The sequence below is a fragment of the Manacus candei genome, unplaced genomic scaffold (assembly GCF_025592945.1).
Source record: "Manacus candei isolate 608988 ecotype Guabito, Panama unplaced genomic scaffold, ASM2559294v1 h1tg000024l, whole genome shotgun sequence".
Classification (NCBI taxonomy): domain Eukaryota; kingdom Metazoa; phylum Chordata; class Aves; order Passeriformes; family Pipridae; genus Manacus; species Manacus candei.
Window position 1 is genome coordinate 1,602,067 of NW_026138072.1, and position 15,464 is coordinate 1,617,530.

Sequence of the window (15,464 nt, forward strand, 5' to 3'; positions counted from 1 at the left end):
CCATCATGCCTATCAGTGTTGCCTCCTAAGAGCTTCCAATAGTAGTTCAGTATTTTTAGCCAGTGTCAATCCTAACTTAGGAGTCCAGCTGGACTTCTATGATAGGAGACCCCCTCTGTCCAGTACTCTGCAGAGTATTAGGCTCAAGAACAAACCTCTGGGAAGTCGGTAGTGTATTACCTGCCTGGAATAACTGAAGAAACACTTCATTATCTGGCTAGCAGTAGTAGTGTAGCCTACTAAAAGTTTCAACTTAGGAGACACTCTATTTTCACTGCTAACATAATAACAGAGAACAACACTTTAATTGCTTAATGTTTTTTATTTTTATCCCCTCCTCTGCACTTAGGTTTTACAGTGGTTTCTTAGAGATCATTCATTCTTGTAATCCTCTAAGAGGTAACAGACAAGACTGAAACAATCATACATACAAAATTACTTATGTTTACAAATTTTTGGCAATCATAGTAACCCGTTTTTTCCTATTGCCATTGCCCCAATCATTGAAAAAGACAGTGTACAATAATTTACATCTGAAGTATTTCAAAGTGCTTGATAGTGATTTTCCAATAATTATTTACAAGTGGCCTATACACATATGTACAGGTGTTACAAGTTGTGGCTGGAATATGGCTTTCTATGGAAAGTGCTTTATATTTGGTCAGTGGTGTAACTGACTAACCAACCAAGGGTTACTGATAAAAATGTAACCAGTAACAGCTGAATTGTTGTGGACATGTATTTACAGAGGTTGTTGTTAAGCTGTATAAAATAGCTATTTACATAAGTGTTCCATAAATACAGAAAGTATCTTCTTTCTTCCAAGAATGGAGGAAGTCCTTCAGCCACAAACCTGGTTACTATCCCCAAGGAGTGTAAGACACAAGTAAACTGGAAGTGATTGCTAATCAGCACTCAGGCCATATCATCATCTGTGCTTACAACCGATATCTGCAACAAAGTAAGTACAAGTTAGCTATAACTGTACTAACAAAAGACAGAAAACTCCACATATCATACTAATTCTGCGGGCTATGGTACAGCAATTAACAGGAGTGAGCCTTCATGCTCCATGTATTATTTGCCCAGTAATTGTTCTAATATTGTCTCTGCAGGTTATAGATTTATATCTGCTCTGCCTAAGAAAGAGCAATTGGAACTAGACCTTTTCTCTATCCTAGTGGGGGTACCTATGTTAGAAGCTCCAAGCACAAGTAGAAGTGGGCAGCTATACAGCAAAGGCATACCATTTCCCACCACATTCAGCACAGATTTCTCCATCCCAGGTGTAAGACACCAGTTAACTACTACAACTTTAACCTTGATTAAATGGACAAGTTCTCAGCTGACTCAGCCCAGTGGTCTGACTGCAGCCAGCAGCTTTGAGACACAGACACCTCTCCTAAACTCAAGTCAAATATCATTTGGCAGCCTGTCTACTCCAAGTATTAATGTGGAGTCTCAGACACATTAATAGGTTTACTTACCGCAGGGTAGGTGTGTCCTACTGAACCACTGTGTCTTCCAATATCAATTGTGAGGTCCTCTTCTGTAGTTTTCAGGTACACTGGATTATCAAAATTCATGCTTTTCATGTTCTTGTGCTGCCAGTTGCGCCACATGAAGTAGCCAGCTGCTGCAGCCATCACCAGCAATACTTTGGGGAGACAGATTGCAAACATGGAGTAGGGTCAGGTCAAGCTCTTGACTAAGACTGGCTTGTCCCACCACATGGGGTCCAAAAGGCTAGTGAATGCTGTACTCACCAACAGGAAGAATGATCCAAGCTGCTGATGTTCTTCCAGGTGCAGTTACTTCAGATGTACTGCTAGTGTTGAACCCTGCATGAGAATTTGAAGTAGTGAACGTGCTTACTCACAGGCTGGCAGATCGTCATATGCTCTTCCCAAGCCCAGAAGCTGCTATTATATTAGCTTCTCACTAATACACCACTAGAAGAGCCTAACAGGCTTCATCCTGTATTAGCAGGAAGCTTTTTTTATTGCTTGCCTTCTTGAGCACTCCTGGGATTTATGGAACCTATAGGTTCCACACTGTCATAAGTGAACTAATTCTGTTTAAGACATGCTCCAGCTGTTGTACTACACACGTGATCTGGCCTGTGTTCTCTACTTGCATGCAAAGGAGAAAACTTCCAAGTAGGCTAATGGGTCAGTTTGCTTTATCTCCTCTAATGTTTAGCAGTGTGAGTTATTGGGACCAGTACCTCCAGGAACTAGTCCAACAGTTGGAGATTTTTCTGTTGTGCTGGTATCTTTAGCCTCAGTGTAAGCCACAGGTGTTCCAGTACCTGAAACTAATTATAGATCAAGAACCCAGTTAATCCTGAAGTTCTGCAATGGCTTTACTATGAGAGCCATGGTAGTGAATGTTTAGCAGATGGCAGAAATGATCATGCAGCTTTTGTTAGCTTTATTGGGAACTGACATTAGTTTATTTCACTTTTCACACCCTCAGCAGAAGGTTTTTGGTGAAAAATAGTTCCAAGAACAAGGCCAGACAGTTAATCAGGCATGAATTATGAGTATTTAGAGCCACAACAATAGTAAGCCCTCCCATCCCTCACATAAGGTTTTCTGAGTGAGGTTTTAGTTCCACAAGTTCATTGATTAGGTACAGCCTTTGATACCCACAGCAACCTTTTAGATCAGCCAGCTGAGGCCAATATCCTCCCATTCAGCACTCTGACCGTGGCAGTCAGAATCAACATGCAATACAGTAGGGTGGCACCTTGGTGTTTCTAGTTCCACTCCACTGAACAAACATCCTGCTGTATAGTCAGTGCTGACCATAAGAGCAGCAGCATGTTGATTTGCACCACAAAAGGAGGTACAAACTTCCTTGGATAGCAACAGTTGCTGATCAACTTTTCAACACTGTGTTATCTATATGCAGATCCATGTTAGTTTATACCCCATGGTTAAGGGGCTGAGTATGTTTGTGCAGGTGCTTGCTGTCTGCAGAAAGCCATGGAGGTCCAAGGTCTTGTTGCAAATGATGATGATGATGCAGAAGCCAAGCATGGACTTTGAACAGCATCTGCAGACTTCTGAGGGCAGTATTAATCATGTTAGAAACCCTTCCTCTCCAAGATTACTTAGATGAGATTCACTCCCGTATTTTCCAGTTACAGGTCCAGTACTCCCCTACTCCTTCCCCATCCATCCTAGTAAAGAGTTCAGCTGTGTTACAATACCTGTACATCTCCGACCATCCTCTTGCAAGAAGTATCCAACAGGACATGCACAGGTGTACTTCGGAGAACGTTCATTTATCTGAGGAGCAGGCAGGCACAGGTAGCTACAGCCTCCATTCACCACGTTCTCTTCACACCAGTTCCTGCCTGTTGGTGCAGCAATTAACAGGAGTGAGCCTTCATGCTCCATGCTCCATGTGTATAGCATAATTATTTGCTCAGTAATTGTTCTAATAGAGTTACTTGTCTCTGCAGGTTACAGATTTATATCTGCTCTGCCTAAGAAAGAGCAATTGCAACTAGACCTTTTCTCAGTCCCAGTGGGGGTGTCCATGTTAGAAGCTCCAAGCACAAGTAGAAGTGGACAGCTATACAACAAAGGGATACCGTTTGCCACCACCCAAACAGGGGAAGCTTCTTACAAGTATACACTGACATAACTACAAACTGTATTGAAGTTACCTGAGGGCTGAACAAGTTCATGATACACAATGATGTCCTGTGCATCATTGAGGTTATTCACTAGGGTAACCAAGTCAGATCCAGTAAATTTGTTGGCACCATAGACTGCCTCATTTTCTCCATCAATCCAGTACACACGGTCCTGGAAGACAACGTCATTGCATCCCATTACCTCCATGGTGCTGTCAGTCCCATCATTGCCTGCCACATACTAGCAACATACTTCATCTTTGACAATGAGCACAGGAAGTCATTCTTACCTCAAATATTGTTAGAGCAAGAGGATGAGGAAGGAACATATGTGACTTCAGCACAATTCTACGGTCCTGGCCATTCAAGTCCACACTTGACAGCATATGTAGTTTAGAATCAAGCCAGTACAGGCGGCTTTTTACAAGATCTAGGAGGGGAAAACACCAAACATATTTACTGTCTACATGGAGAAAACCTTCAAGGCCTCCTGCAAGAATTGGAACACCCAAAAGTTTAAGAATAATTGCAGTGTTGTCCTAATTTCTTACCATTCCAGAATGCAGAGGGCTGCTGCAGTGATGCCTAAGCGGCCTGTGCCTCAACTATAATATAGAGCAGTGTAAGGAAAGTTACTGTTTCAGTATCTGAGAAGTGCTGTCTGTGCCTATTGCAGCGTCTCCAGGCAAGCAGAAACTTCCCTTTCTCAGAAGCTGAAAATAGTTCTCTGAAGGATGACCTTGGCTTTTGTAGCAAAAAAATTCCTAAAGCTCCAGAATACCTCTGGCACAGAGACAAGTTCAACATACCTAGAGCAATTCCATTAGGCCATTGGATTTCTGTTGTCACAAGCTGCTGTCTGTCAAATCCATTCATTCCTGCTTTTTCAATTTTTGCTGGCTCACCCCAGTCTGACCAGTACATAAAGCTGTGAAGCAGAATTTATGTTGTATGATGCACTATAGTACTGTGTAGTATCACTCTTTATTATGACCAATAACTAACAAAGGCTACCTAAGTCAGTTATCAGAACACGAAGTAGCTGGTAGGTCCACTCTTTCAAAAGAACCAGGACAAATACTCACCCAGAGATAGGATCTACAGCAATAGAAGCTGGCTCTCTCAGCTCAGAGAGAAACAAAACCTTTCTTTTTGTGCCATCTAGGCTAGCTACTGAAATGGTCTTTGCAGTTGAGTCAGACCAGTAGATGTTCTTATAAACCCAGTCAACAGCAATTCCTGCAGGGCTGTGTATGTTGTCCAGTATTCTGATGCGCGTTCCAACCTTAACACGGGTATCAATAGAGGCACTGGAAGACAAGAAGTTACTTGCTTTCAATACTCCTAGGCACACCTCAGCAAATCCTGCACACAAATCTCAGGCAGTCAATGCAGAAAATACATGTGGGACTTCCCACAGCGGGCCTTCTGTACAATTGTAGGAGCTGTTACTAGTAAGTGCGACAGGAATGCACAATGCTAGTTGTGAGAACTTGCATCAGCTGTACTTTGTCATTAGGAAATCAGGAATCTTGTTCTCATTACCAGAGACTAGAGAAATATCCTGGGTAAAAGGATGGTTTAGGGAAGCACACTAAGTTCAGAAGCTGAGTCCATTTACCTGAAGATTGCTTTTTGGCTGAAGTCAGCCCAGTAAAGCTTTTGCTCAGCAATATCAGCATCTAGAGCTACAGAGTTTCTTAGCTGCTCTACCAACTGAATGTACTCTTTCCTCTCAAGGCCAATCTTCCTGATATCCCGGCGGTTGGTGAAAATTAGACATGGTTCTTTCCCTGTAAAAAGAGTGTAAGTGTTACCTATACTTTTAGATATGCAGTCACATACTGTTCTTTTATGAGAAGTTTTAAGACTCATCATATTTAATATTTGCCATTCTACACTTTCTAGCAGATGCCGACAGAGGTCTTGGCTGTACCATACCTCTCTCCACAAGGATCCTCCTGCCCAGGGAGCAGACACAACCCATTTATGTCAGGCAGCTTTAAGCACTGTATCATGGCATCATTCGAAGTGTGAGTAGTGTTCAGATCAGTACAAGTTACATTGGCAATAGCACGACTAGCCTCAAAAGCACAGTAGCATAAACAGTGGATCACTTGCTAGCTCGTTTTTAAAGTGGGGATATAGAAGTCTTATGCCAATACTCACCCACTGCCTTGCACACCCCGGTAGCAAGATCCATCTGATAGCCGCGGCTACATTCACATTTGTAGCCCCCTTTCAGGTTGATACAGATTTGACTACAGATACCAGGGTTCTGGCATTCATCGATATCTGTAAAAACAACAACAATTTAATTTATTCTCACCTCCAATACCACTAGTAGGGTCCACATTAAACTACTAGATACTTGCCTCCACAGGTTCTTCTGTCTAGAAGCTCAAACCCAGCTGGACAGTCACATTCATAGCCAATAACGAGATCTCTGCAGATATGAGAGCATCCTCCATTGTTCACCAGACATTCATTTATGTTTGGAAGAGATGAATCGGCCCCTTCTGAGAAAGCACGCATATTTAGTCTTATAGTCTTAGTCATGGAGAGCTTTACCAGGTACCCATCCCTCTTCTAATGATGCCCGCCACATCTGATTAACCATTCTGGCACCTGAAGTCACATGCAAGACACTCTCTTCAAATTCATGTTTGCTGTCAGCACCTTTATCTGTGTTACAAGCAGGCAGCAGCAAAGATTGAGGCTCCTAAAAGTTTCTAGGAGCATTCTAATGCATTCAAGTGCCTTCTGGCCACAGAGAAATCATCCCAGTTTAGCTGGGATAAAAGTAGCATATTAAATACATTGGTCTTGGTCGCAATGTTTGCCAACAAGAAGTGCAGATGGGCATTCCAGACTCACATCTGACAGCTCAAAGTATATTCAGTAGTCAGCATGGCATAATGAGCTATTCACTTACTACACTCCTTTAGGGGCTCATCACTCCAGTCCTTGCAGTCTCTCTGCTGGTTACACACTTTATTGATATCTATGCATTCTCCACTTCTGCACTTGAATTTGCCAGGTCCAGAGCACTGAATAACTGAGATAAGGAAGATTGTGAAGGTGACTACCAGCTTCAATAGATATTCCGCAAAGATTTTATTCTTGCTTAGTTCCACACTTACCATTGTTACAATTTGCTTCATCAGTGCCATCCAGACAGTCTCTCACACCATTGCACTGCCTACTCCCATGGATGCAGTTCCCATCTTCACATCTAAACTGGTCTGGTCTGCAGGTCCGAGAAGCTGAGGACACAGCCATTACAGACTTTTACTTCTTAGCTTTACTGAAGGAAAGAAAATAAAACAGAAGCCAAGCAGTACCTCCTGGAGAAAGACCAAGTTAACTTACGGCAGTTGACTTCATCACTTCCATCCTTGCAGTCAGGATCTCCATCACAGCGCCACTTTTTGTGGATACATTCACCTGAGCCACATTGCACCTCACTGGCAGAGCACTTCACAGGAGGTGCAGGCTGGCGGCCACATTGCTGTAGAGATTCATCTGAGTGGTCAGGGCAGTCAGCATCATCATCACACACCCAGCTGCTGGGGATGCAAGTGGAACTCTTGCACTGGAACTCGTGAACTCCACAGGTAGGAGGTGCACACTCCAGTTCATCACTGCCATCACTGCAGTCATCTTGACCATTGCAGACAAAGCTCTTGGAAATACATTGCCCACTGCTGCATGTGAACTCTGCCGGACTACAAGTCACATTGCCTGGGGTAACAGGAGTAAGAGAGATTAGCAGATTACCACAAGAAGGCTGACTTTTTTATGAAGGTGTTTTGCTTGGCAGGTTTTTCATCAGCTGCAGCTGTTAGCTGACAGAAGATCAGCATCCTGTATAAGGCTCTAGGAAAGCCTAACTGACCATTTAGAGGACATTTGGGTCCCACAGACCATCCACCTTGCTACTAGACATTATGAGTGATAGGCATCAGATTTGAACTACTGAGTGAAAATAACCTTCTGAAGTAGCTAGGCTGTCCTGCGCTTCAGATTTTCAGCCTTTCAGAAAACAGGCTCTAACCCCGTGAAACAGAGACAGGTGAGAGAATTGATAAATCTAGAGTAATAAAGACTAAGATTAAGGTAGTGAGATGGTCAGCATGTACTGCAGTTTGAAATTCAAGTGTTTTGTGCTGGTCCCTGGAACAGCAGTGGCTCATTTGCCTGGACCAGCAGAGATAACAGATCAAGATCTTGTACCAGTTGATTCTGTTGTTAAGCACACCCCCATAACTTATGCCAGTTCAAATTATGCTGTTCTAATAGTGGTGTAGCTAGCAACTCATTATGCCTAGGCTGATAGTTTTATCAAATTAATTACAAACACTGTCTGTAGATTTACTTGTCAGATTAAGGCACTTGTTTGATGAGTAAGGCAGCAACTCCACAGACACATAGCAAAAAAGTCTGGAGATCTGCGTCTTATTAAGCCATCCAGGTAAGTAAGATGGGTTCTGCTGGAAGCCAGTCCTGTTGCTTTGGTTTGGTCCTGTCTCAGGACACCTCAGACAACTCCTATGTATGCAGATTCATTGGAATAAGCCAGGAATGCTGTACTCAATGCTGCCAGTGGCAGGTCTACTTGTGTACCAGCCTGAAGTTGGTTCCCCCCTCCCCACAGACACCTGAAATCCAGCTTCACAGAATACTTCAGGATAGGGCTATAAAGCAGATCAGTTGTACCCTTGGCTAAAAGTCACTACTACACTTTTAGGAGACAGTTGTTAATGTAAGCAGCAACTAGAGTTACTTGTTCAGAAACTCTCCAGATGATGTTCTGATGTTTGGCCTGTCATGTGATTAAGCCTATGGCTAGGGCTAAAATTAGCCAGAGAAGAAAGACAGATGCTGAATAGCTTGTATTAGTATAGCTTTTAACTTAGCAGGATAGAGGAATGTTAGAAAAAGTTTCCTTTTTTAAGTGGCTGCAATAGAAGATGAATGTAGGAGAGATATTGATACTCTGGAAAATTTATCTTCCCAGGTATACTGCCCAGCTAGCTCCTCTGTAGACAAGTCAATTGCAAATAGAGTTACGCAGCCACTATTTCTTCCCTTACCACAATTCTCTTCATCTTCTCCACTGTCACAGTCTTTTTCACCATCACATTTCCAGGACACTGGGATACATTGGGTTGACTGAGGACCACAGCTGATTTCATTTACCCGGCACGTTCTCATATCTATCGAAAAAAGTTCAAGTTCAATTTAAGAGCTACTGATCTTGGGTTTTAGCAGTTGTCCTGAAAGTTGAGACTGAAAGACTTCAGCTCTGGACAAAGTTGCAGTTACTTAGATGTCAACATCCATCAAAGCTGATGGCTTCATCATGGAAAAGGTTACACGGTTTTGTAGTGTTCAGTAAAAGAAGATGCTTTCAACTCCTAATAGATTAGTATTATAAGAGTATCTTTGTAGTGGTATCTTGTGCAATCTTGTGATTGCACACCAGTTAACACTGTAGAAGCCTGAACTATAACAAGTAGTAGTAGCCAGGAGTAACGCCACAGTGCAGTAGGACTTGGGGCTGAAGTATTCCTTAGTGTGGATCCTATTGATACAGAGATGACGCTTCCTGGACCTATATTCCTTGATGAGTTACCACAGTTAAGACTGGGGTTGCTAATCACAAGATCTCAGAGTCAAGCCTCTGCACTTCTACTCCCACTCCCAACATAGCGTCAGACACTCAGTCCCTACACTAGCTCTGGCAGCATAGGGACTGCACTTGCGAAGTAGCTGCCTTGGAGAACACTTGGTGGACAAGCCACAGTAGTGGTCAGGCCTGCCATGTTCTGCTTGCTGCTTCTGACTGTCAGTAAAACCTTGTACTTGCTCTCTCTTACCGGGACAGGTACAGAGTGCATCTTTTTAAGCAGTAAAAAGTCTCAACAAGATGTTGATGTGGCCAAAGCCAAACTAGCGCTTAGCAAGGTGCTCTCCAAGACAAGTATATCCTTCCTTTGGGAGCACCAGGCAGCAAGCAGGCAAGACATCAAAATGCTACTCCCCACAGGCTTGCCTACACCGCCAAGCCAGGTTAACTTACGGCACAATTCAGGACTTTCGTCAGACCCATCCTCACAGTCTGGATCCCCATCACACTGCCACCTATTAGGCACACACTGGCCACTGAGGCACACAAAGTCAGATTCAGCACATGTCTTCTTCACTGCAAGGGAGAAAGACAGCCACTTGTTTAGAGGCCAGAGCTCAGCTTGTTTGTTGCTGACAGAGATAAGCTTCTTTGCCTAGGAAAGTTATTCTTAGTTCTTGGATGTCTAGTGACAGCCTAATAACAGTGCTGTTTAACACTTTTTAGAGAGAGTTATTCTGTGTATAGAGAAACATTTATATTCAACTAAGCAGGCACTGAAGAACCAACCACTATTGCTAAGGGAGGATAACCTGGTATATTAGCTGCTGCTTTGAACAGTCTTAAGTAAAGTAAGGCCTATTGATCTTAATATTCAGGTTTTGAACTTCAAGTTTATAACTGAGGCATTTGATTTGTCATTACAGAAGGATGGTACTATGTAACTCAAAGGTAATAGTTTAGGTCTGCTTGAGCAGACTGGCAGTTCAACTACACTAGTTGGATATTGAGTATGTTTTGCCTCATCTCCAAGTACATTTAGTCATCCATCTTGGCTTCTGTGTCTGCTAAAAGCAAGGGTTGGCAGCCAAAGCTTGACTTAGTGTTTATAGGGGACTCCAAAGAATCACTTTCACACATAAAACAGGGCATTTAACCATGGAATAGCCAACAGTAGAGTGCTAACAGCAAACATTTTATATTATGCATTCAAGAAACAAATGAGAACAGGCTTTTTTTCTGTTCTTGTCAGTTATCACCCTCACAAGGAAAGCATTTCGGTCAAGCTTTGTCTCAGTCACCCATGTCAGGCAAGTTTGACAGCGCTCAGGAAAATTCAACTGCTTGGACGGATACAAGGCATCAAAATAGTCCTGCAGTTGTTCTAACAAATGTGTTTTGTTAGAACAACTATCTGAAGTGCTCGGCAGGATAAGCATCTCTCCAACCATTCACTGGTAACACCCCACTTTCAACTACCACATACTACTACAGAAGTATTATTTTGATTACTTACCACAAGCACTCTCATCACTGCCATCTGAACAGTCTTCATCACCATCACATTTCCATAGTTGAGGAATACACCGTCCATTACTACATGCAAACTGGGATTCCTCACATTTTACTCTTGCACCTTCAATGAAAAAAAGGAACCTAAGCATGGATACTTTTTAGCAATACTTCCTTGCTTTCCCCTACTGCTGATAAAAAAGCTACCCCACCCACCTTACTAACCAGCATAACATCAGCATGAAACCAGATGTGAGCTCCAAATCTTTGTAGTCCCCTTATTCAATAATGAAAGCAGAGCCAAAAGCTTTCCTTCACAGTACAAATGCAGAGCTTAAGCACTATGACAGTCCACCTGCCAAACTGCAACAAACCAGTCTTGGTGTTGTTCTTAAGTTTGTTTTTTTTCAAGGTAGGGTCAAGTCTGCAAGACAGATGGGTATGTGCACACGACTTCTGCTGTCTAGCACCTAGCACTGCATTCTCAAAATTCTTCAAACTTTAAGCAAACTGGGTTTAAATTTGATGAATGTCAAGCTGAATTTCCATTTCAATATCCTGCTGCTAACACATTATAGCAGAATGCCTGAGATGTCCGTAAAGATGGCTTAGATAACTGCTCTGCAGCTGAATAAGTTTTCACGATTCATGTTACTCCTCAGACAATGGCTCCCAGAGACATTCCTTAGTACACACTAAAAAAAGTGTGATGTTAAGAGAGCAGGATAATTTATCAGTTCCTTCTGCAATCAAGTCTGTTTTACAACTGATAAGCAAGTTGAGAAAGGTACTGCTCTCTGCATGGTCCTTAGAGTGCATTTTCCAGAGTATCTTCAGCTCTACAACTGTATGACCCCATCCCTTAAGGGAACCTACTTTGCCTTGAAGCCATGTCATAACTGTCACTAAAAGCAGTAGCCTGCTTCTTCAGCAGCTAAGCCAGAGCTGTTTCACATAACGCATGCAGGCAAGTGTGTAAGATCACGCATTAGTATTGGCTCCACATGCCTACAGCACAATGCAAGACCTGCGCTCCTTCTTGGTTTACTGCATTATTTAGTGAAGGTACTTTGTCTTGGTATTCCAAAGGGCATCAAACTTCAGAAGATTATTATCTGCTATTATACATCTTCTCTGTATAATGTCCAAAAAGCACAAATAGAAGGAAGCTATTGAGACATTTCACATTATATTGGCTACCCATCAGGCACTAGGCAATCACAAATCCTGGACAGAGTACAAGCAAGAACAACATGAGCAATTCTACCTGCTGAATATCCCATGTAAATTCATGGTCAAAGCAAAAATTTGAAACAGCAGTTTACTGAGTTCTGTTAATGTTTGTTCTAGTAGCCTTGCTGGTGCAATAAAGCAGTAACCCACTTGTTAGACAGAATAAAGCCGTAACAACTTTTTGCATGGGAACTGTATTCAAAGAGTGTCAAAAATCAGAACATCAGCTCTTGTGTTCTCTATTTCCATCTCTCATTTCTTTTTCCATTTGGGAATACTCCAGAATGCGCTAATAGCATGGTTTTGTAAAGCTATTACTATTTGGTCATGAGCTGTCAAACAAGTAGCTTGCCTTGTGCTAGGAGGCACACTCCAGCCAGCTTAGAGCAGGTGTAGAAACCACAGCCAGCAGCTCACTCTAAGCCTGATATCACCTTGTTGTCCAGTAACCTCTAATAGAAGTAGCCTTCTGCTTGCAAGCTCTGATCACATATTATTTCAGTTTTTACTATATTACTATGTAAAATATGCAACAACTGACTGCTGCTACATTTGAGACTTTCTCATCCAGGCTTTCAGAGTGAGAATAGTCAACCTTTCCCAAAATAGCATACAGTGATATTAGACTAAGCCTGCCACTAAGGGGATCCCAAAATAACTCTACAGTCCTTAGTTACTCTATTTCAAGCTAGAATCACCAGAAAAGGCTTGCTAAGACTGCCTAGTACATTGTGACTTACAAACATCACATCACTTTGACCAAATGCTACAGGGAAGCTACAACTGAGGCTAAATGAAACCACAGCTGAGCTTGGAGTAACAGCTATAAGTTTACACTTACAACTCTTACAACAAGCCATTCCAATAAGATATCATTGCTTCTGCAGCTGATACCAAGCAAAATGTCAGAGCAACTACTTTTGTTAGCCCACAAACATGTAAAAAAATTGACAACACCTAACACCCACACAGGTGCACAAAGGTAAAGGTCAGCATCTGCTGCTGCTCCTGAGGATGTCTGTCAAACTCTAAAGGCCACTTGGAATGAGCTCCAGTTAAGATGAAGGTTGGTTCCAGACAGTAACAGGTCCCTGTCTTTCATCAAGCATAGTTCTGCAATGTCAGGTAACCATTTAGTCATGACACTGTCAGTCTAATCCACTGCTATTTGAAGCAACAGAATCATACCTCAGTTGCAGCTTCAGTCACTAGATACAATGTTTTTTAGATCAGCATCAATTAGCCATTAATTCAAAGCTTCTCTTTATGTGCTACTCATACACTGGAAGCACCTTCACACATTTCCTCCTCCTTAGAATATGGCTTAGTAAAAAGAAGTGTTGTAGAGAACCAGTAACATCACTGTGAGAGAGCCTGTGATTGCTAACATGCATTATTTTACTGTTCCCCAGGTAACTACTTACTAGAAGTTGGCTCATAAGCAGAAATGAGTGCAGGGTGAAGGAGCACAGTAACACTGTCTACCCAAGTTAAACTACCTTTCTCCATATCTCTGCTATCACTGTTAGTCTCAGCCCCTTAAGCAAGTTGTCAGCTTACTTGTCTGGGCAGCCTCAAACATGTGACACTTGTGTACTGTCATATGACACCAAGTCCCAGAAAAGCTTTGAACAGTGATTGGGAAACCTTGTGAGAGCATGAACTAGCTGAGACTTTTCCCAGACCCTGGCAACTGTAACTAGTAGTAGAAGAGAGCTGATGGGGTCACTGACTCAAATTGAAAGAAAAGTCTGACCAACTTAGCAGAGTTGCACAGTGGAAGGTATCTCTTATCATCATCTCTTATGATCATTTCCGAGCACACTGCACTAGCGATTTCAGTGCCAGACAGCTTGGCCCTTCATACTCCAGCTGTTTAATCACGTCTGTTGTAGACTGGGCACGGGAGCCCATAACTGGGAATTGAGGGTCGACTAGGGCAGACATTTCTTCTCTTCCTCTTTATATGAGGACTGGATACAATAATGCCCTGGCTGGGCTCTGCCCAACAGACCTGGTGTGTGACCTACTGTGCAAGTTAAGACTATGAGGTCCGGCTACCTCTAAGCATACTTTGCCAACAGAGCCAAGATTTGTCACTTAGGCCTACTTTAGGGCTATACTGAGGAGATTTATGAGCCATATTACAATGAAGACATCAACTGCCCACCTCCCACCTGAGAGTAGCCTGGACCTCAGCGCCCAAAGGAAGAAAGGAGTCAGCCAAATGATTATTACTTCCAGTTAAGGGGAAAATATTTTCAAATGACCATCAGTAGCCCCTGTGCATGACCACTACCACAGGAGAAACAGCTACTACGCCGGGAGGCAGCCCTGGAGCTGGCCACGAGCAGCGCTGCTGGCGAGCGCCCAGCATCGGGAGAAGGGACCCGGCGCTGGCAGGGCTCAGCCTTGCCACCAGGTGGAGATCCCTCATGGTGGTTTCACCCCGGGCCCTGATCTAGAGCCATGCCAACACCGCTGGATAACACAAAGCCGAAGTTGCACCGTAGTTTGACAGCACCTTTAACGCCGCAGGCTTCCCAAGCGCTCCTCTTCCTCTCCACAGCAGAGCTCCCATCCTGCCCAGACCTCCGCCGTAGCCCCCAACCACGCACACCCTCCCCTCAGCACGGAGCAGGAAATTAGGCGCCCCCATGGCCCCCGGGTCGCTCCCGGGAGATGTGCAGCCCGGGGCGCGGGGGCTCGGCGCCGCCCGGGGCCCGGCGCGGAAGGCGGCGTCTCCCCTGACACGAGGGGCGAGGAGGAAGCCGCGGCTGCCCTGCACACCCGCGGGCCCGGGCCCGCCCCGCGCCCCTCCACGGAGCCGCACTCCCCGCGGTGCGGCGGGCACGCAGCCCGAGAAACCAGGGGAAAAAATAATGGAGAGAAAGCAAAAGAAAGGGTGGCGGGAGAAGAAATCATCGCAGGGGGCGGCGGCTGGAGCTGCCCCGGCGGTGCGCGCCCCATCCCGGTGCCTCGGCCCCGCACTCACCGTCGGCGGCGGCGGACAGGCAGCCGACGGCGAGCAGCAGGAGCAGCGCCCAGCAGCGCGGGACCGCCCGCCGCTCCGTGCCGCGCCCGGCGCCGTCGGCCGCGGCGCTGGGGTCTCCGCGCTGCCAGTCCAGCCGCATCGCCGCGCCGAGGAGGGGGAGAGGGCGGGCGGGCAGGCAGGCACCGCGGTCGGAGAGGCGACGAAGAGAGGCGGCAGCCGGAGACATGCACAGAGGGGGTGGGGTGTCCCCGCGGCGCTCTTATACTGCCGCCCGGCCGCCCTGCGCGGCCGCTGGTGACTCACGGCGCCGCGCCGGGCGCCGGTTGGCTCGGCAGCGCCGCCCGCCCCCGCTTCCTCCTCCGCGGCACCTGCGGCGGCCGCGGCGCGCCCGCACAGCCCGCTCGACGCGGCTCGGCTCGGCGCGGCCGGCGCGGCCGGCGCGG

General features: G+C 44.9%; 1 protein-coding gene across 2 annotated transcripts; it reads right to left on the reverse strand.

The window, feature by feature from the left end:
- Positions 1-302: 302 nt before the first annotated feature.
- On the reverse strand, positions 303-15,262 carry VLDLR (very low density lipoprotein receptor). Of its 2 annotated transcripts, XM_051788439.1 has the most exons (19): positions 15,022-15,262; positions 10,798-10,917; positions 9,735-9,857; positions 8,746-8,868; positions 7,022-7,393; positions 6,793-6,915; positions 6,585-6,707; positions 6,025-6,168; positions 5,819-5,944; positions 5,271-5,442; positions 4,735-4,959; positions 4,459-4,577; positions 3,940-4,079; positions 3,680-3,821; positions 3,218-3,364; positions 2,228-2,317; positions 1,767-1,841; positions 1,488-1,657; positions 303-951 (listed from the first exon to the last, which is right to left on the reverse strand). In XM_051788439.1, the coding sequence occupies exons 1-19, from the start codon at positions 15,245-15,247 to the stop codon at positions 916-918; spliced, it is 2,796 nt and encodes a 931-aa protein (XP_051644399.1). In that variant the 5' UTR covers positions 15,248-15,262; the 3' UTR covers positions 303-915. The 2 variants fall into 2 exon arrangements, with proteins under 2 accessions (XP_051644399.1, XP_051644397.1); XM_051788437.1 differs by lacking the exon at positions 2,228-2,317.
- Positions 15,263-15,464: the final 202 nt, after the last annotated feature.